The sequence below is a fragment of the Ixodes scapularis genome, unplaced genomic scaffold, assembly GCF_016920785.2.
Source record: "Ixodes scapularis isolate PalLabHiFi unplaced genomic scaffold, ASM1692078v2 PGA_scaffold3__209_contigs__length_174095766, whole genome shotgun sequence".
Taxonomy (NCBI): Eukaryota; Metazoa; Arthropoda; class Arachnida; order Ixodida; family Ixodidae; genus Ixodes; species Ixodes scapularis.
The window spans coordinates 125,594,690-125,622,364 of NW_024609868.1; the positions used below are offsets into that span (position 1 = coordinate 125,594,690).

General features: G+C 46.2%; 2 protein-coding genes across 2 annotated transcripts in view; both read left to right on the plus strand.

Moving 5' to 3' along the window:
• The window catches only part of LOC121837285 (alpha-L-fucosidase-like), a 44,307-nt gene extending 43,968 nt beyond the window's left edge, over positions 1-339 (plus strand). Inside the window, exons 4-5 of the mRNA XM_042292871.1 lie at positions 54-184; positions 307-339. Coding sequence (XP_042148805.1) covers positions 54-184; positions 307-339 — 164 coding nt within the window. The remainder of the gene's footprint in view (positions 1-53; positions 185-306) is intronic.
• LOC8029518 (alpha-L-fucosidase) lies at positions 59-27,675 on the plus strand. The gene is made up of 6 exons (XM_040213218.3): positions 59-184; positions 712-845; positions 2,328-2,425; positions 3,725-3,857; positions 4,093-4,263; positions 26,944-27,675. Exons 2-6 carry the CDS (start codon positions 721-723, stop codon positions 27,212-27,214), a joined length of 798 nt encoding a protein of 265 aa, XP_040069152.3. The 5' UTR covers positions 59-184; positions 712-720; the 3' UTR covers positions 27,215-27,675.

The window sequence follows — 27,675 nt, forward strand, 5'->3', positions numbered from 1 at the left end:
AAATACCCGTTTTTCTTTTTTTTTTTTCTTTCTCTCTCCATTACAAAACACAGGTGAGCTGGCGAACGCCATCCAGTCCAAGAACAATCTCGTCTTCGGCTTATATTATTCCTTATTTGAGTGGTTCAATCCTCTCTACCGGCTGGACAAGAGCAACAACTTTACGACGGATTTCTTTGTGAAGGTAAGCAATATTGCGCTATACACCCACATTTTCCCTTCTTTTATCTTTGAAGAATGCAGCCTTGTCGCATTCGGAACGAAGTCGTTAAAAATAATATTATAGTTTTTACGAGCGCATTTCAGTATTGCGCAAAGTGTGCAACTTACTCGCGATAGTCCGATAAGCCTCGGTACGAAAGAAATTATATTGGATTTAAAATGCTATAATATTTAAAATTCAGTCGACAGCTTGCCTGCTCAGAAATACATCTCGTCTAACTTATTTAGAGAGCTTGCCCAGTGCACGCATCTAACACGCAGAGTAAATAAGGGCTATGCTTCTTCAGTTTCCGAGGTTATGATGATTTTTTTTTTATGATCACTCTTTCTGAGTCGAGCCCAAACAACGTCCGGTCAATACTCTTGACCTTGGAGGGCCGGCTGATCCGGCCCGTCGACCGTATGGGACTATAGGTGACTGTCCACCCTGAACGACCCCACAAGTTATACGCGGGCGAACGGATCAGCAAGTTTCGCTCCCAATTCCAGACGAAAACGATGCCGGAGTTGTTCGATCTGGTCAATCGATATAAGCCTGAGGTGGTTTGGTCAGACGGCTATGCGGCGGGACCAGCGGACTACTGGAAAAGCCGGGAGTTCCTCGCCTGGCTCTACAATGACAGGTGTGTTGACACGGATGAAACAGTTGGTCAACCAGCTTGTCTACTATAAAGAAAGATTTTTTTAACGTAGAGCCAATTTGTTACACAGTGAATAAATTTGTGCACAAAGTGTGGCACTATTGGCACGATGAAGCGATCATCGGTTTATCCTGCTATTTTCTCTGGTCAATAATCTAGCTGGTGAAATATAGGTTTCGTCAATAACCTCTCATAGGAAAAAACAACAATATCGTGTTTGCATTAACTACATTGTGCAGTCTATATGTTTTTATTTTCTGCCAGGAAAACTTTATTATTGCGACTCTCTCAATACATTTTGGACTTGTCACCTCAGCTTTAAAATTTGGCTGCTGCCGTAAATTTTTGGTAGTGCCACACATTTTTTTTTTAAATATTTAGAAAGAATCATGCTGTTTGGGTAACCAGTTATGCTACGGCTTAGTGTCAAGACGTTAAGTGTACATAGCTTTCGTTTATTTGGGACCACCCAGACATTTTGCCCCTCTTGCAGTTACGATATAAATCTGTTACCAAGTCCGAAATATTTTTGGCTGGAATAGTCTACAGTGACTGGAAGTTCTAAGCCTGTTTAAAGGGCATTTAACCAATCTTAGTTGTAGCCGAACGCTTCTTTGGTAATGGGCCATTCACAAGGCAGCGTTCAATTGCGTTTGATCCACGTTTTTCAGGTTAAAAGCGCTAAAAACAATGGACAAGTAAAAGAAACAAACAACACAAAGCGAACAGAAACTTACAACTGAAGTTTGTTCTCGGAAAACTCACACATGACGACGCCACCTTTCTCACATCACAAGTGTGAGAAAGGTAGCGTAGAATGCAAGTTATCGACAACATCGGCGACTCCTTGGATCAGTATTCACCCTTCAAACAAATCACGGACGTCCAGATCACTCCCGTTCATGTATCTGAATGTCTCAGAAACGTATCCAGAAATATGATCAAACGCTATATTGTGAAATGGGTCTTCAAACTTTTCCGTTGTCTTTGTTACCTTGTATTGCTTTGTGCCCCTGGCGTTTCACTCCAACGCTTTGCTCATCTCGCGCGGCCTTCTGTCGCCATTGAAACCCGGCAGAGCATCTCCCCGGAACCAATCGTATGCGGTTGTGTAGCGCAGTTGGTGGCACAGCAAAGTCTTAACTGAGCTACCGTTGCATTTCTGGGCTTCGCCAGGCCGTACCGATGGTGCACAAGCGAGTGACGCAGCGGCACTGATCAAGGACGGCCACTTAAATTAGCTCTTGCCAGCGCACGCAATTTGCACTCAAGTCTACGGTTCCGTGACCGCAAACTCGGCAAGGAACGGTCGCGCGGACATTTTTTTAGTGTGGTAATAGTTTATTTTTTAAAAGGAAGAGAATGCAAGTGCACAGTCCTAGGAAGGGCCATGTTCGTCCTCTTGTTTATAGGGAAAAGGGAGGGGGGGTGTATAACGGATATTGACGGTGTCGCATTGTGCAGCCCAGTTAAGGACACGGTGGTCACCAACGACCGCTGGGGCAACGATTGCGTCTGCAAGCACGGGGGATACTTCACCTGCGATAATCGCTACAACCCCGGTAAGATAAAGACGACGATCATCCCCCCTAGAAGACCGCTTGTTACAAGGCTTGCTGCGCCCTATTTGTTTTTACCAGGATTGCCGGATTGCCTCCAGCCTGTGGACACATGCTAGATTCTGGAATGTCCGTGCTTCCACGAGAAGCACCTGTGAAACAAGTTACAGCAATTTACGGACCTAATAATAATAGGGACATTTAGCAAACCGTTACCGTGTTTCCTCGCGCACCGCACTACCGGAGCCTTTGAAGCATGCTCACTGCCAACGCTAAGGCTTACTTTGACGATGAATCTGTTCTTGACCTCGCGAATTGCCAAGGCCGATTGGCAAGGTTGTGAATCGCAAGAATGGACTTCTTGAAGAGTTCTAGAAGTGAGGAGACCCTCCTTCAACAGCGGTGAAAGCAGCAAGTGCGACTGGCGTTCGGAACGCGAACCGCCTTCCACGCCAACCGTAGTTTACTTTTTTGCGCTTAGCGTCGTCTTTAAGCGACACACGGTCCATTGGCTTTCCAAATACTTCATTTTAAAGCAGATGTACGGGCATTTTTCTTTGGCAGAAAAAAAAGGTAAGATAAATTGGGCATCTACAGCGGCCTCGTCTAATGCGGCCCGAAGGAACCAAGAAGACAACAATAACAACAACAGCAATCTATCGTGGTACTATGCATACAATTGAGTGTCCAGTTATGGTATAAACGGTGTGCTAACGCTTTAATCTTTTTTTATCTGGGCGGTAGTTTGAACCACCTATACCATATTTTAACAACGTTGCCAAAGCTACTGTAGTCAATGATAGCATCAGAATGGCAGGGAGGAGTTTCAGTTGACCCGCCTCCAACGCGCGCTCGCCAAATTCGATAAAGCTTTGGCGTCTCTTGAGCCTCGAGCGTGCACCCGAAGCCGAAGCACGACGTAAGGCAACAAGCACGTGCTGGAGGCGTTCAAAAGGTATGGCATGCCGTTCCCGCCTTATCAGTGACTATGAGTCCACAGGGTCGCGCCAGTAACCTCAACAGCGTTATGCACAACGTTCTCCATATCACACATGCCTGGCATTGACGTCACATCTGCTGTCATTGTAATGGTGTTCTTTTTTTTCGGTCAGTATGTCCCTTCTGTGTTTCGTTTTTTTTTTTTTTTTCTGTAGGAAACAGCAAGTACTAATGGCCACCAACGTGGTGAAATTACGGCACGCGTGAAGGTGGTTTTCGAACATACTCGGTGACAGAATAGCGCACCGCTCTGCCATTTTATAGCGTATAGTATATGAAATATTTCGTTGGTCTTCAACACAGGCGTCCTCCAGCCGCACAAGTGGGAAAACTGCATGACGGTCGACCAAAACTCCTGGGGCTATCGAAGGAACGCCAGTCTCTCAGACTTTCTTACGACTAAGAAGCTCATCGCTACGCTCGTTGAGACGATAAGGTTTGCTTTTTATTTGTACCCTCCATCAGACTTTGTTGCAACGTAAAGATTAATGTCGCCGTTGTCATGAATCGTCTTTGCGTTTTTACGAAAGGCTTCGCCGTATGAAATCAGTAAATAAATAAAAATCTTTATGAGTCTGGAGAGATGTCACCTCTCCATCTTGCGTTTACTACACTGTCGGTAGTCTGTGTTATTGATTTTGCTCGTTCGTCCTCGTGCTTTCTCTCATCAGTTGCGGCGGCAACATCCTCATCAACATCGGACCAACGCACGACGGCAGAATCGCGCCCATTTTCCAGGAGAGGTTGGCTCAGCTCGGCAGCTGGCTCAGGTTGAACGGAGAAGCCGTCTACGGTTCCAAAGCGTGGAAGTGCCAGAACGACAGCCTCGCCAAAAATGTCTGGTAAGAGCGGAACTCCGGCCAGTACGCTTTACACTGAATTAATTTGAGTTGATCTAAGTCATGTTCTACGACCCAGCTGGCATTTGGTATAGCCGCTCATGGCGCCCTTCGATGACGCTACATTGTGCTCAAAGTTTAGAGTGTAAGCCTGGTTCTTTAGTGCCATTCAGAGTAGGGGAAAAGTATCATTCTAACTGTGATGCTCCCTCTTTGGTTGTTAACTCGTTTAACGTATGCAAGGCGTTTTACCAAAGACTAGCTGGGAATATAGAAAAATACCAGTCAGAATGTAAAAGAAATGTATATATATATATTTATATGAGATCTAGGTCTCGAACTTGGCGAATATCGATGTACGAAGTAAAAGTAATTATTGGCCATTCTTATACCGAAACTTTACTAACAAACTTTTTACACAGTCGGCTATTGTGACATATTTTAATTAGAGACTTAGCCATCGTCGAAATGTGCTATAGCAGCTGTCAGACGCTGGACAATTAAAATTCTTCTCGGCACTATTCAATGGCAAAGCTAGGATGTTCGTATCTCGCCACGTCGAAATTAAGGGAGGAAATGCGTCGGAAGCTGGGCGTTCAAGAACGCGACAAAGTGCGGTGCACCTCTCGCACGACCACGTGAATTTTATGGTATATTCGGCTGGTCGTTTTCTTGTGCTCCAATCTTCTGAATCTAATCTGAGAAATCCGGAAGGGCCTCTTCAGATCCGAGCTAGGGGAACGGTGCGCCAGCCGAATGATCGGCAACTTTTCTGAGCGGCTACCAAAGGTGTAAAGGTGGGTAATGAGGAGTGGTAAATACTGTGCGCGGACATCTGAAATACCGAGTGAAAGATCGCGAAAGAGCGCGACAGAACACGAAAGAAAGAAACCAATGTTGCCAACTGAAGGACGACAGTCGGAATGGTAATCGCAAAGACTGAAAACTCTTAGCAATATAAAAATTGATAATTTAACGTTGAAAACTAAATTCTGAGCTATTTTAACGCCCATAAAATGTAATATACTCATTACGCTGCAAGCTGTGTCGTCTGTTTCGTCCTCTTGTGTGTTTCTTTCGTTTTAATTCAATGTAGATTACCAACACGCTCAAATCTATAACTTTCCTTCTGTCGAAATCTCGGGAATTTGGTGGTTACGCGCTTTCGTTTTCCCGGGGCGCGGATATCAAAACCATAGCGCGAAGCTCCTTACCTGGTTTAGTTTTGTGTTGACGCGATGCCATACGCCTGCGCGCTATGCAAAAAGAAGGCTTCGAAAGGAATGTGAATATCTTTCCACCGGTAAGTACCTGGATTGTTGAAGTTCATTAAGATGCTCTAATGATAACCATATTCGTGAAATCGAAGGCAGTTAAAAACCTCCAAAGGTCTGTCTTCATGCTCTGCCGCTTGTGGCAGCCAGAATGCATGGGAAAAAGGCGGACCTTTTCCTCTATAGTTAGCAGATATGAACTCTAAGGCGGCCACAGCGCCTACACGGAACCGGGTACCGGGGGCAGCTTCCGGAACCATTCCAAAGCCATGACGCATGGTACCGCCCAATATGAAGGGTTTAGCCGTCGGATATCTTTCGTCCTGCCATTCAACACCGCTGCATGTTGCACCACTTACATGGCCGCAACATGACCGCATACTTGCAGGAAAGATGGCAGCCGTCAAGGTGGAAGCTAGCTTCTACAGCGAAAGTCCAAACTCAAGCGCCGAGCACCTCTTGCACTTACAGCACAGCACAGCACAGCGGGACCGCTGCGGTATCGAAGCGCGGTGGCGTCCGGCGCTAAGCATCTCGGCCGCATAGGCTCCTTTCTCCTTTATCCCGGCAGCGTAAGCGACAGGATTCACGGGAACTGTCCTCTAGTACACGCTCCCACCACTCCCACCACTAAACTCTATGACAATAGAATGCTTACACAAATCCCTGCATGCAACACTGCCCAGGTTGCGTCATAGGACCTCATTTGCTATGGAGAGGGATGGCATGATTTCGATATCGATTGACGCGTTGACGAAGTTCTGCATCTAAGCACTGCATCAAAATAAAGTCAGCGCTCGCTTGCATTACGCCCATTCGTCCTCGTGAGATCACCCGTTAAAACACGAACCTCGAGCGGCGGTAAGGACCGAGCCTAGACTTAGCATGGAGCAGCGTCCCGGCCGCGTCCCATACCTCTCAGGTGGCCTGGTTACCACTCCAGAATGCAGTATGACCCTCCCGGCTCATGGATCATTTAAAAAGCCATGGACATTGAGATGATGAACACGAGATAATCACCCCAGTACACTTATTTTTCTTCCTTTGTTTACCTGCGCACAAACTTTTATACCTCGAGAGCCCCAAAAACTTGTCCAGCATTTTATCCGTATTGGTGAAGACCATAAATTTAAGGAACGTCACATATTCGAAAACGCGTGCACTGTACGTGGTCGTGACGGGATGTCGTGAATGGAGGTTGGGAAATTGAAACCGAAACGGTGACCCAAAGGTAAACAATATACTTTGCGCGAAACTACGCCGCTAGGGTTACTTCGATTTTGCAAAAGGTATATTTGCTGTTTCGCGCTTCCCCACTCCGTAAATGCCGGCACCGGACGTTTATTTTGGTTCTGTTTAAAACTAACGGGCGAAGTTTTGCAGATGCTGGGCGGCCGCGTGCTGAAATACACTTTTTCTGCTCGTTCGCAGTCATTCACCTATGAACATTTTCTAAACTTTGTGCAAAACGTCGCAGCTGCCTTTGAGAACAAGTGGAATTGTTTACGATAGCGCAGCAGTGCAGGAAAAGGCACAACTCGTCGAACGCACGTCTCGATGTTAGGCCCCGTGGTCAAAGGACATACCTTGGTACGCAAAGCGCCGTGTCTCTGAGCTTTCGCACACTTAAAGGAGCGATACAACAATTTTTGTAATTTGCGCAAATGCAGCTTAAAACGGATCCCTAACGTTAATGACCTATGAAACACGCGTTCGTTTTTCACCCCACGCAATAGAAGTCCCAGAAAAAAATTAAAGAAAAACGAGCACCATTCACCCTTTCAACTCGCAGCCAGAACAAGCGGCCACGTGATCTGGAGCCGATTATATGCCGCCAGTGTTGATCATAGCCGCGCGCTGGGGTTGGCAAAGCGCAGGACACGCCCCGAGTTCCAGACATTGTTATGGCTCGGCTGTTGTCGTCGTTGCAGTGATTGGACACAGGACACTACCCGAATGCTTCTCGAGCTAGTAATTGTCACGAGCCCAAATCGAGTGCCCACGCAATGCTCGGGTCCAATCTATGAACCGCATTCAAATATCGTCACTTGGGTGTACTGCGATCCCCACGTTACGTCATCAAATTTTGCAAAGGAGAGATTGAATGAAAATGATCGCTTTTGTCCTTGAAATTACACCGCAACAAAGGAGTTTCTTGGCTAGTGGCGTTGCGTCCCAGGTTGCCAGTAAGCTCGTGTCAAGTGAAAAATATTCCAATTGGATATCGTTGCACCGCTCCTTTAAGCGTCGATCGAATATCGACGCCGTGTGAATGTGTTAACCCTTTCAGAAGGCTTCACGCGTGCAGCGTGCGTGAAAGTGTATTCGTCTTTGGAGCATCGTTTTACTTTACTCTGATGACTATATTTGCAACTTTCTGCATTCGCAAGCCAGAATCAAGGTTTATTCAGTCGCAATAAAACAGAGATCGAAAAGGGTGGTTGGGGGGGGGGGGGGGGGGGGGGGGGGAGGGGAGACAGCGGTTCTTTTTTGCCTTCCAGATATTTATTTTCAGCAGTATAATTAGTAAAAGGAAACGGGACCCTTTCTTCTCCCCTTCCACCACGTCCCGATCACTTCCTACACCCCTGAACGCCAGTGCTCAAAAGCAGCCATGAGATGTGAACCCACAGTTAACTGCTTAAAGGAGCGGTGCAACGATAATCAATTGGAATGTTTTTCATTTTACACGTGCTTACTGGCGCTAGTGGGACTCAAAGATACTCGCACGCAACGCCAGTGGCCAAGAAACTTTTTTGTTGCTGTGTAATTTCAAGGACAAAGGCGATCATTTGCCTTCAATCTCTTCTTCGAAAAATTTGATGACGTAACGTGGGGATCACAGTACACCTCAATGACGATATCTGAATGCGGTTCATATATTGGACCCGAGCATTGCGTGGGCACTTGATTTGGCTCGTGATAATTACTAGCTCGAGAAGCATTCGGGTAGTGGCCCGTGTCCAATCGCTGCAACGATGACAATAGCAGAGCCATAACAATGTCCGGAACCCAGCGCATGTCTTGTGCTTAGCCAACCCCAGCACGTGGCTATGATTCACATTGGCGCCATATAATCGGCTCCAGATCACGTGGCCGCTTGGTTTGGCTGCGAGCTGAGGAGGTAAACGCTGCTCGTTTTTCTTTATTTTTTTCTGGGACTTCTATTGCGTGGGGTGAAAAACGAACGCGTGTTTGATAGGTCGTTAACGGCAGAGATCCCTTCTAAGCGGTATTAGCGCAAAGTACAAACAATTGTTGCATCGCCCCTTTAAGGGAAGGAAGTTACGCCAGAATCTTGGTTTCATTGGGCCAGCTTTGATGCTCTCGCTTTGTGCACCGAACTATTCATCAAAATACCCCGACAGGTGAGCCTTTTACTGGAAATACTGACTGCATCGTACCCCCCCCCCCCCTTTGCTTCCAGCCTCAGCTTGACACCAACATAATAGGTGGTCAAAATATTTGGATCAACTTCATCTTTATCTCTGCGGTGACGGTAACGCCACTCGTTCAGACGCCGCAAACATCGACACCGACCCTGACTCGGCTCCCTTACTGAAAATCTCCATCCAGATACGAATCACAGATGGATTATGCCAAGCAAAAACTGAGAATATTGCCTTGTACCGCGACCGCAACATGAACTCCACACAATCGTTGTTGGAGTCCCCCAGACGCTCCGCTCGGAACACATCAAGCCGTATGCAATCTTATCCGTCTTTGTTTCACCTGCGTCAACCCCCCCCCCCCTCCTCTTTCCCCTGGAGCATGCAATGATCTCACCATACTCAATCGCTCGCTACTCTCTGGCCACACAGAGCCATCCTCCTCAAGACCCCCCATGAAAGCACAGCAAAACGACTCGCCCAAGTCGGCGACATCCCAGTTAATAATCAGATCAACCTATTCACGACCTACCTTTCGCACAACTTAACCCACACAAAGGCGTTAACATGGTGTCAAAATGGATCTCTCCTTGGATGAATAGACCGATCTCACTAAACCTTCGGCGCATACGTGACGACGCCATAACTTTAGTTCACGGGAGGCCGACGGCCACGTATGCGAGGGCTCGCGCCGTCTCGTGCTTTACACACGCAGAGCTCCAGCAATGTTGTTGGGCGTGCAAAAAGGATAAAGTTCCTTGGATGCATTGCGGTAGCGGTGGCGTAGTCAAACTGGCTGGTGAGGTCAGTCTATGAATGGGCTCGCTAGAAAGTTGTCAAGCCACCATCATCACAGTAAGAATGACGGAGGCTACCGATACAGTCATCATAATCTTCGAAGGCACCGGAATCTCTAACACCGTCCTCTTCCTACGAGCAGCATACAGGTACCGCTTTCATCAACCAACAACCATAAAATGCGAACGCTGCAGAGCCAACAAGCCCCGCGATCTCAACTGCCCCGAGTCTTCTACTTTCTAACGATGCCCCACGTGCACCACTTCTCTACACCAACAGCAAGTCCCCATCCATGCACCCCTTGGGGCTACCCTTGCAGTGGTGAACACCCATCATTTGATCCAGAATGCCAAGTCCAACGAAAAAACGGACAAAACAGCATCAAGGCAGCCTACGACCAGCGACTCCATCTCGGTAAAACCCTGTCGAGAGTCACACCACGGTCGTCATCGTCCCCCATGAAAGGCTTTCATAAGCATCGGGTGGCACCGACGCACACTGCACAAGTCCTGATGACATGCACAAAAAAAGAGACGCTCCCATCTCCCTAACAGTCAGGGCAACCGCAGCAAATTATCCAAAGCCAAACGTCGACGCCCGCGGCAACACCAAACCTCCCCCGTACGGCGGAATCGGGACGCCGATCTCCACCACCCAACCCCGCGGCACACCAACCGAGTCAGCATACCACCCAATGGTGACATCTCCGTCTGGCCACCCTACCATATCCATCCAAAGATATTACAACATAGGTTTCAGCATCGCCGCCGGCGACTACGCTACCGCCAGCATACTCCCCGAGAACAGTCCCACCGCTGACGCCACCAGGTACTCCACCTCCACCACCTGCTCTCCTCGCCACTCTTCCACCGCCCATTACTCTTTCCTTCCCCCCCCCCCCCCCGGTAAATATCTCCCTATTATGAGCAACGCTTTGACCCCCCATTTACTTAGTTAGTTGAGCGGTCAACAGACCGCTCAACTAACCTAGCGGATGATAAACCTGTAAAACGTGCTGTCCGAAACATTAAGTAGAGTCGACTCCTTAGTTTCCCAGATTGACGAGCTCACGAAGGCGGTAACTTCTTTTGAGAAGACCTTACTCGCGCTCACATCGACACCCACGACTATGCAGGCCCAGTCCCGATTCTTTCAAAAAACGATTGCGCCGAGCCAACAAAACAGCGCCCCCTTTCCGCAACCACCACCCCGACCGTACAATAACACCGTAATGGTCAAAGATACTGCATTCCTGCTCATACAATAAAACTGCCGGAGCATTAATTATATCCAATCGCACTCCCCTTCAACAATGGCTTCTAACTCTGGATTCTAGGCCCTATATTCTGCTTCTCCAGGAAACAAGTCGCGCGGTAAATGTCCCAGGCTACTGAATCGTAGGCGCCAACCCTAACGAGGCCCCCCAGGTCTTCAAAACACATCCGACGAGGTCTCAAGTACGAGCCGCTGGATATCCCCTCGACACTTTCACATAATATAGTGGCATGTGTTTATTATCCGTCCCCAAAACATGAACCCATCCGTTTTCTCAATTTTTACAACCTCCCTTTTGTTTATTTAAGCACCTCTTTGACTTTGCTGCGGAGTTGACATCCACGTACGAAGTCCTCCTGGGCGGAAATTTTAATGCACCGAATATTATCTGAGAATAGATCGGTCAACACTCCGCACAAAGAGAGTTTTATATTTTTTACATTTCACAGCACCACTTTACCATTTTGAACAACTCTGACACCCGACAAGATTGTTGGCGATTCAAATGGTCGCCAACAATCCCTTTTGCCGGACTTGACATTTCTCCAGGGCCAAATCGAAGTCACCGAGTTCCACACCCAGGAGATACTCTTCAGAAATCATGTTGTCCTTTCTATTACACTTAACACCTCAATACTCCCCCGAAAAGTCATAATTAAGCACAGTATCTGGAACGCCTCTCCGAGAACCAGTCGGACCCTTAGAACGCCTGGATATGCTCAAAAAATCACGCTCAAGAAGAAACCGCTAAAACACACACAACGCCGGCACACAACGTGGTCTTTACCTGATGCGCCTCCGGAGACTGCGAAAACGTATTCCAAAACGCATCAGTCAAAAGCCTCCTAATCACTAACTTTGAGAACAATCAGGCAACCTCAACACGGACATATGGGCTGGCTTGCTAGAAACAGCGTCTCAGGTTAGACTGGGTGAAAGAAAGCACTGCAAAAACCAGCGTACGAGCTGAGCAGGACTCAAGCCGTGTCTCAAGGTGGTCGTTCGCCCAAGCCTTTGCAGTGCTTTCTTTTACCCGGTCTCAGCTGAGACGCTGTTCTAGCGAGCCAGCCCATTAATCACTTCAACGTCTCAGATATCGAACTGGAATCATGTGTGTGACCAAATAAAATCGTAGCTCCTCCGAATATCCACATGGATCCTAGTACAATAGAGAGATGACAAAATTACTTACAAAATTATTGAAATTGCATTACTAATTACTTTTCTGAAAACTGCAAAAATGTTATTAAATTACATTTCAAATTACCACAGACTAAAAGTAGTGACATTACATTACAATTAATTTCCAAAAGAAATTAAATTAATTACATTACTTTTCAATATCTTGAGGCAGTAAGTTGTGCTAATTTTTATTTCCAGTATATGTACCAAAACTTAGATGTTCCTGTTTACATCGGAACAGCCATACTGAACAGTTGTTTTGCGGGCGCACACGACATAAGTGTTAAACATAATGAATAGCTTCTTTAGATGTCACTCAAAAACAACCGACTTAATCAATTCACTGTTCATTCAACGCTGAAGGGTCTTAGTTAAAGGGTGAAATGTTTCCGGCATCCTTATTTTTAAGTAGTTATAGTCCGTGTCAGGATGTTACGTCGGGTCATGGGAGCTTGTTCTTAAAAAAAGTCGTCACGCGGAACGTTTCCCTTCCGCCTGAGACGCAATCTCGACCTATTTTCTCAGAAGCACTAGTTCTAGTATTACCGGTCATTCCACCCAAGGGGTACTGTTCTAAAACACTCGAAGAGCCCAGGTTATTGCGCGCTGTCGCACCAAGGGCCGAATATTCGCCAGGCCGAAGCGTCGAAAGTTGAGAAAAGGGATGAAAAGGGATGGCGCGAGCTTCCTTAGATGTGTACTTTCCCAACAAACTCGTGGCGATATCTGCTCGAAGTCTTTATTACCGAATAAACCAGTCTTTTCTCACTACAAAAAGCACATTTACTTAACAAGGCCAAGGATCCGCACGAAAGGTTCTGGGGCTTTGACAAGGCATTTGGGAGTAACTATTTATTCCGATCGTGTGTTGTTCACAATATTTGAAGCTTAGAGTTTGAACTTCCTTGACGAAGGAGAAACAAGGCTGGGGACCTGTTTGTCTTATAATTCTTTCAGGTTTTAAAATGTGTTACCCCAATGGTGATGTGCCGTTCGCTCTGTAGAATATAAGCCATTCATCCCCAAACTGACAGTGCGGTAGAAGCTACGTGCTCGTTGGAACAGTCGTATGTCTATATTTCGCCACGTAACCACGCTCACGTTCATACTCAAGCGCAGAGAAAGGGACGGGTCAGTTGATCAAAAGAAGGTGGTTGGTTGGTCCTATTGAGCTCGTAGCTCCCACCCCACTGTCAGCTTAGGAATGAACGAAGCATAGTATTGTAGTGATGACGTGACGCCCTGAATCTGTTTTGCCTGGAGTTCCTGAGCCGTCGTCTTCCAGCAATGTCTTCACAGATGAGCATTTTCTCCTTCGCTTTCCCAGTCCGCCTTCGTGCGCATGTCGCGTCTATGTACGAGGCTTTGTGCTCAGATTACCGTCATTTATTTGCTCTGATGCCTCGTTCACAACAATTCACCATGAAAAATATATTTAATTTTTTTGTTAATCTTGCAAACAAAATTTTTCAATTGGGACAAGTCATTTCAAAAGTAATGAGTAATTTTCTCGAAATTACTGCCTGAAAGTAATTTATTATGTTGCTGAAGTAAGAACCTAGAAAAGTAATTAATTACACTATTCATTACCATGAAAAGTAACTTTTTAACTGTAATTCCATTACAGTAATGTAATTACTGCCATCTCTGTCACGATTCCGGCTAGGTTTCTACCCACCTACCCTACCCACTATAGTTACATATCTCCCCGTTCAAGGCTCTACGCAGATGACTCAGACACTACAGGATTTGCTCATTTCGACACCACCTGTGTAAAACTACCCACTCTACACAGGCCCTGAAAATGTCTGGCTTGGGTCGTACCTTCACCCTAGATATGAACTGGCCTAAACAGTTTAAACAAAACAAAACAAAATACAAGCTCCCGGAGGGGATGGAGTGGCATTAACGCTACTTCGCAGCCTTCCCAGTATGCAAAAAGTACAACCTATAGATCATATCAATATACACTGGTCGGAGGACACATCCCAAGAGTTGAAATCCTGTATTGTCACCATCTAACTCTCTTTTTTATTACATATGTTTTTCTTATCCGATAGCTACAGCAAGTTATCAGTTAATATTTTCGCAGGCACCCATGGTATCTACAAAAGAAAAGCGCTAGCCTCATTAACTTCATTTTACCGCGCTACCACTCTCATCCGGCGTTTTGAACCCGGATCTACTACTTTTTTTTAAGGCGACAAGGGTGAGAAGTTACAAAATATCTAGAATTTATCACACTTGGGGGGGGGGGGGGTATTACCTTCACGGTTTGCTTTCCAGGGTATTTCCATTCTCACAAACAATGACCAGATAATCCAGTTTGCTCTCTTTACAGAAACTGTTCCAATAATTCCACAAGATTGCAAGTCCCGCTCAGCACTCTTCTTTTCCACATTTCTATCTTTCCATTTCTTTTTTGACAGCTGTACCTCCCCCTCCTTTACTCTTCCACCATGCCGTCCTCCTTTTTCCCACTTACTATATATTCCTGTAAGCAATGATGAAAAGGCGCGCTGAAGAAGCTAAGTCTCCTAGTGAAACATCGGCACGCCGTTTTGAGGTGTATCAGAAGGTCCCTCCGCATTACTCTGCCTGCTTCGCTCCCCTCGTTGTTTTGTTTAGATATCACCATGATACTTCAACCGGGAAAGCTCCCCTCCCTCAGCAACCTTCATTCCGTTTTCTTAACCTTTTAAGTGGGACAAACAATGAAGTGGATGAGTCCTCAACAGTTACCGGGACCATCTGGAAGTCATCTCGGTCTTCCCACATAAACAAATGAAACTCCTCCCTCAAATATTAACCCAGAACCCGTTTATCCTCCTTCTGCATACCTTTTTATTACCACCCTTTGTTCAGGTGCAAGTCCTTGTCACTATTGACCTTTGTAAAATATTCGATTACGTCGGCCACGAGCACTTATTCGTTTTAGTTCGAAAAACAAGCTACGGACACAGTCACACATACATCTTCAGATTTTTCGAAAATCGCAAAGCCAGCGTTTGTAAACCTGATGAGACGTCCCAATCAATTACACTCCCACGCGGCGCCCCTGCAAGAGGCGGTGCTTTTCCCTACCCTATTTCACCTCAGCGCGCCCAGCTGGCTGGTCGCCTCTTACAAATTCCTCAGCGGTCACACCTCTTCTACGCGGACGACCTAACTCTATGGTGCACCCACGCGTCACCTGCAGCAGGGACTGGACATCATAAGTGAACACCTCGCACATCCGGCCCGGCCAAATCAGGACTCCTTTTAGAGCGCAGCTCTTAGGGGCCCGTTTTCGGTTTGAGCGCCGTCGGCGTAACCGCGAGGTCACATGGCACCCCAAGGTCACGTGGCCACACCCCGAGGTCACGTGACCCCCCTGACGTCACACGACTCCTCGAGGTCACGTGACCCCCCGAAATCACGTGACCCCCCTCAGTTAACGTAGCCCTACCCCGAGGTCACGTGACCACCCTCAGGTGACGTGACCCCCCTCACGTCAGACGACCCTCCCTAACGTCACGTGACCTCAAAGAGTCGTTTATCCCTCAGTACCCTTCCATCCTCCTCCTCAAGAGCTGCGCTCTAATCCGGCGTTACAGGGACTTGTAAACGGCTTTCATTTTGGCACATACAAAGTATCAGCGCTATGTTAATCTTAACATATCTCTACCCATTAGTCAACACCCCATTCCGAGAGCCTCATCATGTTAGGCGTACAATCACAGGAGAGGGCAGACCACGCCAACGCCATTTCTGATAAAACATGTCACACGGTTACTTGACTGGTACGCAGGGTGGTCATAAAGCACACGGGCCTCTATGAAAAGCAAGCGAGTCCACTAGTTCATGCATTACCTCTTAATAACATTCTCTATTCTATACTATATTTTACTCTCACACAACTCACCAAACTCTGACTCGCGTAGAGCACCCTATACAAGGCTTCCTTGAACTTTTCTACCTCCACCAACAGCCAGAAACTCTACGAAATGGGATTATTTCTCCCTCTGACCTCTCTTCTGCACCTACATCTAAAGCCCTTCTATCCTGGGAAAAGTGACGTCATTCATTGTTGTGGAAATGCTCGAGACACGTGCCGCACGCCACTTCTGGGAAGAACGTGGCGTCTCTGAAACCTAGCTTAGCTCAGTGCTGCGCTGTGTCGCCATGATGTTCCCAAGGGCTGCAGGCTGCACGTACCCCATGCATTGACCCACCTTGCGCTGCTTTTAAAACATGAAGGAGCTTTACCTACGTCGGGATTGACAATTCGCAACTTCCAGCGATGGTGGTACTGCGCTGTGAGAATCGCGCTCCCTAGCTCCTGGATGATTGGCGTCATAATAAAGGGGCTTGCCCACACCTTCCTGACTTAGAAAAATAAATTAAGGCTCTAATATTCCTCGTATATAGGAAAACTACAATTATTCACGCGTCGCAGACCCAGCCTCGTACTGCTGTTCTACGACGATCATCCAGATGTCAGCCATTTTCATAGGCGCCAGTGCGCCCCTGGAGGTCATGAATGTTGCGAATAGCACCCTCTTTGAGAAAACCATAGTGTATGTGGATCCTGGAGCAGGCAGAACTTTCTCCCATTGACCTGCCCTTACAACCCAACCCCTACTCTCAAACCTGCGCTTTGCCATTCTACCTCACCGTATGTCCTTGGACATTGACGATGAACGCGGGAGGGCGCAAGCTAGCTTTAACAAGCCATCCTTTCACAGACAAACCATAGCTTATGCTAATGCGTCTGTCTCCGAGACGAGATCCACGCCGCAATCGCCAATCCCCCATGTTCACACCAGCAGTTCATACGGCAGTCCCTCCCCACCCACCCCCACTGTCCTCTCACTAGAATTGGTTCACATCCTACATGCTAGCAAATATTTGTCCATCTGCCATGCACATCAGTTTACACGCTCTATACGAACTTCCAGGCTGCCATTCGCGGCCTGCTGCCAGAGCAAGATCCCCTCAGATCTCCAAGCAGAACGAAAATAAAAAGCGTGAAAGACATGGACAAGAGGAAGATTACACAAGACAGGCGCTCACCCGCAACTAACGTTTTAATTCGGAAGATGATGATTTTTATCGACCGCGACCTGACTTGGAACTCCCAGTTGGCTCGTCTTCACGCCAAATAGTCATCACTTACTAACCATGGACGGTTCATAAGTGGCACGACCGGGGGAGCTACAACAAGTGCACTTCTCTGCCTCTATAGCACCTTGTTTGTTGGCATTCTTCGTTACTGCCTTCCTGTACTACATGGCCTCAGTCCGACTAACATGAAAAAGCTCCAGTCACTTCAAGCACAGGCACTCCGAGTATCTCTTGGCGTTCCAAAATGCACATCCACCACAGATACAATAGCAGAATCCCGCAGTCTCTCCATAATATCTCTTCGAACCCAGGAGACGCTCCGGAATCATATGCGACATCTGGCACGGCATAAGACCCACCATCTCGAACATCTCCGAAAGATGCTTTTACAACCGTATTGCCCAAGTGATCCTTGATCACAAGCACGTTCTCCCAACATCTTTTAGAGCGCAGCTCTTAGGGGCCCGTTTCCGGCTTAAGCGGCGTCGGCGTCGGCGTCGGCGTCGGCGTCGCCGTCGGCGTAACCGCGCGGTGCATTGTGGGTAAATTTCCCCGCTAAATCTAGCGGAAAAATTTCCCCGCTAGATTTAGCGGAAAAAATTCCCCGCTAAAACTAGCGGAAAATTTTCCCCGCTAAATCTAGCGGAAAAATTTCTCCGCTAAATCTAGCGGAAAACATTTCCCGCTAAATGTAGCGGAAACATTTTCCCGCTAAATCTAGCGGGAAAAATTCCCCGCTAAATCTAGCGGTAAAATTTCCCCGCTAAATCTAGCGGAAAAATTTCCCCGCGAAATCTAGCGGGAAAAATTCTTCGCTAAACCTAGCGGAAAAATTTCCCCACTAAATCTAGCGGAATTTTCCCCGCTAGATTTAGCGGAAAAATTCCCCGCTAAATCTAGCGGAAAATATTTCCCGCTAAATCTAGCGAAAAAATTTCCCGCTAAATCTAGCGGAAAAATTTTCCCGCTAAATCTAGCGGTAAAATTTCCCCGCTACATCTAGCGGAATATGTCAACTTCTTTTTTATCTAGTTCTCTTGATTGTTCTGTTTGGTTTTATTATATATTCAACAGCGGCAAACAGGATGGAAGTGAAGTAGCCTGATGCCTTGAGCCGTGATATTTGCGCGTCAAAGTTCTCCCTTGCTGAATGAATGCAAGACTTTTTCAGGGCAGCGCTCAAACAACTAGATAAAATGCCCCTTTTGACAAGTTTTGAGTGTGGAGATTTTACTGGAGGTATTAGTTTTTTAGATCTAGGTGAATACATCCAACATACGTGGTAATTTGAAAGGTAAGTCGCATATCAAGAAATTGGAGGTTGTTGTAGTTGGAGATTCCTGGGTGAAGTTCAGCCCTTGGGCTTTACCTAGAAATATATTTTTAATGGTTTTAATGTCGTTTCCGTCAGGTATTTTTGTCATGAGCACAAGATAGTCGTCAACGTATCTGAATATGCGTGCGGCTGGCTAGGGTGTCAAACCCTGGAATATACCCCTGTCACACTTTGAAAGAAAAATGTCACACAAAATGGGAGCCACGCATGACCCAATGCAGGTTCTTTCCTTCTGCAAGTTTCCCCCGAAAATGTGACAAACGTCGAGCAGAAATAAGATTTCAAAACCTCGAGGAAAGATGCGACCTGTATGCCACAGGTGTTCTGAAAACCAAGGGCTCCATTAGAGTTGATGAATTCTCTGACGGTTTCAAACGATTCTTTGTGTGGTATTGAATAAAATAAGCCTTCAACATCTAGAGAAAACCCATACAGTGTTCGGGTTGAATTGTCTGTCAGGTACTGAATTACTACTTCTGAGTTGGATAGGAAGAAGGTGTCATCAATTTTGAGGACGGACAAAGGACGCAGAAGGTACGGCGACATGTCACCCTGCCAAGATCCTTTCTCAGTTACAATTACGTGAAAAGGGCGTCCTTCCTTATGGGTCTTGGCCCATAAGGAAGGCCCATAAAAAAAAGAAGCTTCCAATTCGTTCCCTTTAGACGCGATGATTTGTTTTCTTAGCGTTTCAAATCCAGCGTGTGGCACAGTTGAACAGCCTTGACCTTAACAAGTTTCGATTTGAGGTCAAATAAGCGGTTGAAGGTTTTTTTTCCAAGGGCACCTCCGCCTTTTCCAGGTGATGTCCTGAGGCGCCACAACGAATCCTCTCTTTTTGCCGGACGTTAACAGAATTTTATTGTTAGGATGAATGTGATCCACAAAGTCTGATAGTTTCATTTCGCTTGCGTGATTAGGATTCACCTTAGTAATACATCAACGCAGTCATCGATGCATCGGGACCTATTATTTTCTGGAGCTTTCGCCGCGGTGTCGTTAACGGTATATAACATGTAAGCGCTCTGCCTTTTGGGCATTGTACAGAATTTCGGACCCTTCTCAAGTACCTTGCCTAGGTGTGCAGGAAGTGATGTATTCCACAGCAGGGTGACAGACTCGCCTTGGCGTGCCTTGTTTTGAGTCCGGAGAAGTTTCAGGGCCGGGATGTAGGACCACCAGAGTAAATCATTCATCTGGCTTGCTGAACGCATACAGTGGATGTACCTTGACCACTGGGCACTGTTAGAACACCCACAGCCAGCTAGAACCTTGAGGCACACGCGATAAGTCGTACCTGTCTCCACATCTTGGAACGAACGATCTTACATACCCTCTTGGCATGATGCGTTCAACGTTTTCCGTAGCCGAACAGTCCGTTGATGTCTTGGGGATCTACATGGTGTCGGATGGCGAAGGAGTAGGACCTCGACTTGCATAATGAGACGGCGATTAAATTAATGTAAAAAGAAACAGGGTCCAACATAGAACATATTGAAGACTTATTTTATGCAATACAACACAGAAAATTGTTTGGAAGCGTCAGCGAATGCGTCGACTCTAATGGCACCCATGCTTTCAGAACACCTGTTGCACGCCGGTCGCATCTTTCTTAGAGCTTTTGAAGTTTTATTTGTGTTCAACGTTTGTCGCGTTTTCAGGAAAGGCTTACATACAGAAGAAAGATATCACCATTGGGCCATGCGTAGCTCCCATTTTGTGTGACATTTTTCTTTCGAAGTGTGACAGGGGCATCTTCCAGGGTTTGACCTCCTATGCAGTCGCCCGCATATTCAGGTAAACGTTGACAACTAGTTCGTGCACATGACAAAAATACCTGACGCAAACGCCATCAACGCCAAGAAAAATATATTTCTAGGTCAGGCACAAGGGCTGAACTTCACCCACAAAACTCCGACTAACAACATCCTCCAATTTCTTAATATGTGACTTACCTTTCAAAATGACCACGTATGTTGGATGTATTCGCCTGGATCTATGAAACGAATATTTTAGTATGAATCTGCACTCTCACAGCTTGTCAAAAGAGGGATTGTGTCTGGTTGTTTGAGCGCCGCTCTGAAAAAGTCTTGCAATCATTCAGCAAGGGAGTGCTTTGACGCGCAAGTATCACGGCTCAAGACGTCAGGCTACCGCCTTACATCCTGTCTGGCGTTGTTGAATGCTTGATAAAAATAAACAGAACAAGCAAGAGAAGTAGAGAAAAAATAAGTCGACAGGCGGTCGTCCCTTATATCCTTAATATAGCTCGTAACTTTAAGAGAATTGCCTCCAAACACGATGTGCCGGTTGCGTTTTCAGCCCTCGAGAAGCTAAAAAAGCTCTGCCCCAGAGTCAACACCCCGTGCACAAAGCCTGACGAATGCGGTATTAGACACTGCCACAAATACGTCAACTGTTGCAGCGGGGTAGTGTATTTGATCCCGTTCACCTGTGGGAAGGTTTATGTGGGACACTCGGGAAGATGAATCAACGTAAGGCTCAGAGAACATGCGCTATCTCTAAAATACTATTCGTCTAGGCATCTCGCTCGATATCTGAGGGACTGTGGATGCGCTTCGCTGCTGTCCAGCACAAGGATTCTCAGGAGGCGTCCTCAGAAACAAACTCGCGAAAGTTTTGAGGCTGAAGCCATTGCGACCGAAGGAAACGCCTGCATTAGTGCTCCATCGGTGACTTCGTCACCACAATAATCGAAGTACATGAAATCTTTTTCTTAACTATTTAAAAATTTTCTTTACCTTTCTACTTTCTCTCTCTTTAATATTTTTCTCACTGTTACTTTAATCATGCCCACCATTTCCTTTCGTTTTTACTATATTAATTTTTCACCTTTCTTTAATTTTCAATCTCTTCAGATCCTTTCGCGCCTTCAAAATATGAGTGGCTTTTAACGTTAAGGTTTTTTACTTTTTCGTTCCTTTTATCTTCCGAATTAAAACGTCAGTGGCGAGTAAGCGCATGCCATCTGGAGTCTTCCTCTTGTCCTTGTCTTTCACGCATTTTATTTTCGTAATGTTTAACCAACTAAGCCAACAAATTATTTTGCTCCAAGCAGACCTCCAAGGCCGTTCTACACACACTTCAACCATTCTCGGTCACCATTTGAATGGTCCCAGGCACGGTGGAAGAAATACATTTAGGTGATGACTTTGGCCGCTCTTCCCGCGGCGAGCGAGCGACCAGATCGTGTTCGGAGCTAAACCTCGAACCAGGACTAGTTAGTTCCGCGCGGCCGCGGAGGGCGCTGAGGTAAGAGGTCTCTCCTCGGCCGCCACTGTTTCGGCGTAGTAGCGTGCTCGCCTTTTTCGCGGTGTGGTGGCGGTGTGGTGGCGGTGTGGTGGCGGTGTGTTGCGAGTGGCTGGCCTCGTGTTTTGCTTTGGTGCTGTGTCGATCACAGGTGCCACCATCATGCACGAAGTTGAACCTTAACCCGGAGAAGAAGACCAAGATCGAAGAAAAAAGAGCTAGAACACAGATTTACGGACTCTGACGACTTGACGGTGGCGTGGCAGCGGTGAGGTACAACAAGAAGCGATGAGCGAGGGGATGCGGGACCACCGCTGGGAGAAACAATCGGAGCGGTCGGTTTGGGAGGGACCAGATACTTGGGCGCCATCTATCCCCGAGCGAGTGAAGCGCTCGGTGCGCCGAACATAATGTGATCGCCGCGTCGGATGGAGGGTCATCACCTAAATGTTTCTTCCACCACGGTTAAATGTCATCAGGGATTGCAGGTAATAAGCTGGTCCACCAACTCGCCCGCGAAATGCATATCCGGGCACCTGTGATCACCTAGCCTAGCCCTCCCCCCCCCCCCCCGACCAGCGATGAGGCTTTAATTTCAAACGCTCTATCTTATATCACTATAAACAGCTCTATAACTTTCAGCAACGCCTACCTCGGTCTCATCATAACCTTAATGTGACGCAAACCCATACCCTTAGAAAGTTACAGACAAATACCCTTCTAACTCCCGCTAGGCTCTATCACTTTCGATGCCGTTCCGATCCCTCCTGCCCTAACCTTCCCTCCCTAAACACCAATATCAAACATTGCCTGCTAGAGTGCCCGGTTGCCCCTATCCACCCGATTTCTCCCTTACCCCCTCCCACTTCCTGGGGTGCCTGGCTACCGTCTGGAGAACTTTTTCCCACACATGACGGTTTTGCGGTGTGAGTGTTTGTCATAAAAAAAAAAAAATAATAATCGGCGTTTATCGCGGCTTAGATTGAAGGAAGTAAGGCACGGGCATCGAATGCCTCAACCTCCGGAGAACATGCGATTGACCCGACTACTCGGAAAGCGTTCCGATACCGAGGCAGAAGCCAACCGACCAATGGGCGTTGCTCCCCAAGAAAGCAGCGTCGCCGAGTGTGCAGTGGGGGCTGCGTTTCGCGTGAACACACACGATAAAGGTATCGATAAGGTTTTCCAAGGATTTGATTTAGCCGGTACTAGGGTTCTTTTTCAAGGTGTCTTTGTGTATGCCAAAAACACTTGCGTATTTATTTTCCCTGATCCCATTAGCCTGCTAGCTATGGCGTTCCACTTATCACACAGTCAGTTTCCGTGGTAGAGAGAGATCGCTTTTTTTGCCCTTAAAACCGCATCGCTAGACCGCGCTACCTCAGCCACTTCTCACTGATAGAGCTGATTGAAGGGAGATCGATACCTGATACTTCGACTGCATGTCAGGGTAGTATAAATGTTGTCATAATCTGGTGTGAGTATAGAGCACTTTCGTGCGAGAATGATTCTGCATTCGCCCTCCCTGTGGCTCCATGGAAAAGGCGACAACCGCAATGTTTTTTTGTTTTTTTTTTACAAGGGCGAGCAGAAAAAATAAACGCGGTTATTCCACCCGCATCAATAAACTACATATTACACATAGCAGTCTTTTACACATTAATTAAAATTAGTAACCAATTACGAATACGTTTATCCTGGGTTAAAAAGTATTCGATTAGATCAGTTGATTACCTTAGCAGAAATAAATCAGTCGTTCCTGGGTAAAAAAAAAAAAAAGTTGCTTTTCCGATTATTTTAAATTTTCAAAACGACAGATATTTCTCTGGGTTTGACAACGGTTAGTTTTTCGTACAGTTAATTATCGGAGTATAATAACCGAATCATAATATTCTCATTTGTTGAATCTAGCAATTTTGGTAGACCATCTTGCTTTCCGATACTTGGTCCGAAGATGGGAAAAGTTTACGGAAAGAGCCATTAGAAACGGGAGGGGAAAGAGTAACGGTTACAAGTAATTCTAGTAGTTACAAAATAATCAAATTGCTCTTGCGATTACCTTTCTAATAGATATAACCCAACTTTTAAGGCAATTACTCGTAAAAATGATATATTACAAGTTACTTCGTTACTTGTAATCTGGTAATTGTGCGCAACTTATTACGAGACATTTAATTATTTGTAAGAAGTAGCGCACAAGTCTGGTAGAAAGCTACAGATTTGTCAGAATATGATGCTAGCGATGATGATAGAATGCAAAATTTTGAGAACATTGCGTTATCTGGATCAAAAGGTAAAAGTAACGATCATTTGTTTATGAGCCAATGGTGGGTACGATGCTCATCTAAATAGAAACGGGGAAAAGTACGAATTTAACCCACGGATACTAGGTTCAATCCCCACCCCTGCGAGTTACGATTTCGGTGAGCATTTTACCGACGTGCGGTCGTGTATAACTTCTGCGTGGTGGACGTTAAAAGATTCAGGCTAGCAGTTGTACTGAACTGGTAAAACTTCTCCTCTCAGCTGAGTCGCCAGACACCAATGAAGGCTCAATAATTTCCGCCTGTACAAACATACATACAACACATTTTTATTATGTCCGTCTAAGCCTAATTTTGTCAAGAAACATAAATAAACAAATATCGTGGGCGTCTGCACCTTTATTTCAGTGGAACAGACTTGTCATTAAGAAATATGATATTATTTTCTTTCCTGCTGGGGAACCTCGTTGTACTAAAATAAATGTCACAAGCGCCCACGATATGATGTCATGTTTCTATGAAATTACGCTTTTGGAGCACATCGACTCAAAAATAAATTTTTCTCGTTCCTTTTCATTTTTTTTGTTCCAGGTAATGTATGGATTGCTAGCAAACTTTCACGTCCCATCTCCATCGGCGATGTCATGTTCTGAGAAAGTTGCAGCATTCATCAATCTGTAGTTTATTTATGAGGATCGTAGACCCGTGTTATGTTTTGTCGGTCCAACCAGGTATACCGAATTTATTATGTGTCTTTCAAAATGTTCTACACTGCAAAAAAAAAAAAAAGAAAGAAGCCAGCGCATCTATTTTGGTGGGCACGCTAAAGTATCCATTTCAGTCTACAGCAAAACCTAGGGAATGACCAGGCAGAAAAAAAATGAAAATATGTTTATTAAAAAAGGAATTAGCTTGGTACCACCGGGGTTGGGGAGAGATACTGGAAATGTATCCCTGAATACAAAAACTGAGATACATATATTTTGAGGTCAAAATACAGATCCTGAGTTACGTTTGTCTTTCATGTAACGGGATGTCCCTAAGATACTTTTGCAAAAAAGGGCAAAAACGTGTCCCGGAATATAGATACAGATACACATTGAAATACCTCTTTCCCGAAGGTGGTTATTCTCTGCAAACACATGTTATAATGATGCAGTGCATGTCAAACAACTTCATTTGTATAGCAAGTATAAAATATGGCATGAAATAGAAACATTTGAATTATCAAGCAATAAAGATGCTTATTTCACCAGGAAATGCATTTCCAAACTTCGGAAGTGAACTTAACTACATTCAGCATGAATGGCTTTTCAAATAACTTATCATCAAGGTAGCGACAATTCGGTCGCCGTTCCAGACTAGCGAAAGAAAAAAGCCTCCCTACCGCCGCCAGAACTTCCACCTCAACTCAAACGCGAAATGGCATATAACGTGGTTGTGTCTTATATTTCACCAAATGCTAAGGCTTCAAACTCCCACGGAGTTTTTTTTTTTTTTTTGGCAAGCCATGAAACGTGTTATTCGCAAGTGATAATAACTGCAGTCCCATATCTCATTGGACACGAATGCGAATCCAAACATACGTCCACGGATTGACTGTTGACGAGCGCATACGTCTGAGTGACGCAGTGCTCACGTCCAGTGCGTGAGCTGGGGTCGGCCGATGTGCTTTTTTACCGCGGATGTATCGCAGTGAAAAGGCGGAGAGCTTTCGAAGGAAAGGGGGTACGAAATAGTCCGCCATATTTTCGCGATTTCGTCCCGAAAAACAGGCTCTAGACTTTCTAACCTCTTTCTTTTGGCCCATTAAACGATATGCGATTATAAAATTACAATATAAAATCATTTATCCCAGCCCATCAAGCCCTTCACTCTTTACACTTTAGCGAGCGATCGCTGGAAGGAAAACAAGACAGGAGGCGACTAAAGTGGAAAGAGTTGATCGAACATTGAGACATCTTTACGTGTGGTCGTTAAGGTAACGAAGGACTTCTGCATTCACAGAGGTCTGCTCTGGTCTGGTTAAAGACGGGGAATTACCGTCTCCGAGGTCGTAAATGGCGTGAAAGTCGTCTGCCCGAAATGAGCCCTGTTTCGCGTCATTTCCGGTTTGGAACATTGTGATTTTTAGTTTTGCCGGGTAACTTGAAATAGGGGGGGGGGGGGGGGGGGGGGGGGGCGAGTGTGCGTAGCGAATTGTTGAACCCACGGAATCTACAGTAAATTAAAAACCAGGAAAAAAATGACTACTGGCCATTCTTTGAACCACTTTTTTTAATTTTGGTGATTCCTTTGCGCAATATGCAAGGCAATTTCTCGCCCCCCCCCCCTCCCCCCCTAAAACAGACACCTCCCCCACCCTTTTTTTTAGAAGATGTTATGTGGCGGTTTCATATGAATATTGGATCCCTCGCACCAGTCAATTCACATCAACTGTATCGAGATATCTAAGCCCGGCAATTTATTGCGATACAGTCGATACATCGTACAAGTATTTAATCACTGAAATACAAATACGTTTCTCAAATGTGTCCCGATACGGAGATACAGATACTCAAAACTATCTCTAAGATATGATCGTGAAACATTTGTATCGCGATACTGCCGAGTCCGGGACCGCACACACCTCATATCCCAGTAAAATTGTCTTCTGGGCTGTCTTTTTCGCCGTTATAATAAGGTCGCAGCGCATCTTCCTTTTCGTGTTGTGCTGGGAATTAATCATGCTTGAATTCTCAAGATTGTATTGCAACTTTATATGAGCGAAACCGTCTTTGCTCACGCAGGTATACTCAAGGGCAGCTGGACGACGGCACCAAAGCGGTCTACGTCTTCGTCCTTGAGTGGCCGCGGGGAAGTGAGCTCCGCCTGGGATCTCTGCATATCAACGCGGACACAGAGATAACCATGCTGGGAGTGGAGTCGCAGACTGTTACTGTTGTCTCGTCCAGCGAAACGGAGCTGCGTCTGAAACTGCCGGCCCTCACGCCTGACCTGTTGCCGTCGGCCTGGGCCTGGGTTCTTAGGGTGACGGGAACCGCCGATTGTAACGCTTAAAGAGTGTTACTCGGACGTTTCAATGGACCTTTTTACGTCAAAACGACACGATGCGGTGAAAGCTTGAACTAAAGTCGGCGTTTAAAAGGGGAGTAGTGTTTAGTCGCCTGCCCCCTCTGGGACTGATTTGTTCCCATCTTGCTTACAACTGTCGAAGATGAGGCAGGAGTGGTAGCACAACTTTCCTTCCGGACGCCGATCCTAGTTCGAGTTTTGGCCGATACGTGAGGAGGACCTCCACATGCGCAAAACTCTACTTGTAGAAGGTCCATACTCCTACTCGAGGTGCCAGGCTTATGATCTCAAGCGTGTCAGTACTTTTCTTTTTTTATTACTCTCTCTCTCTCTCTTTCTCTCTTGGACACACTTTTTGGTAGAGCAGTACCATATAAGCCAGTGCTGATGCTTGTGGGTAATTTGCGATATGACGTGAATCTTTGCATAAATGTCTTTGTGGAGAA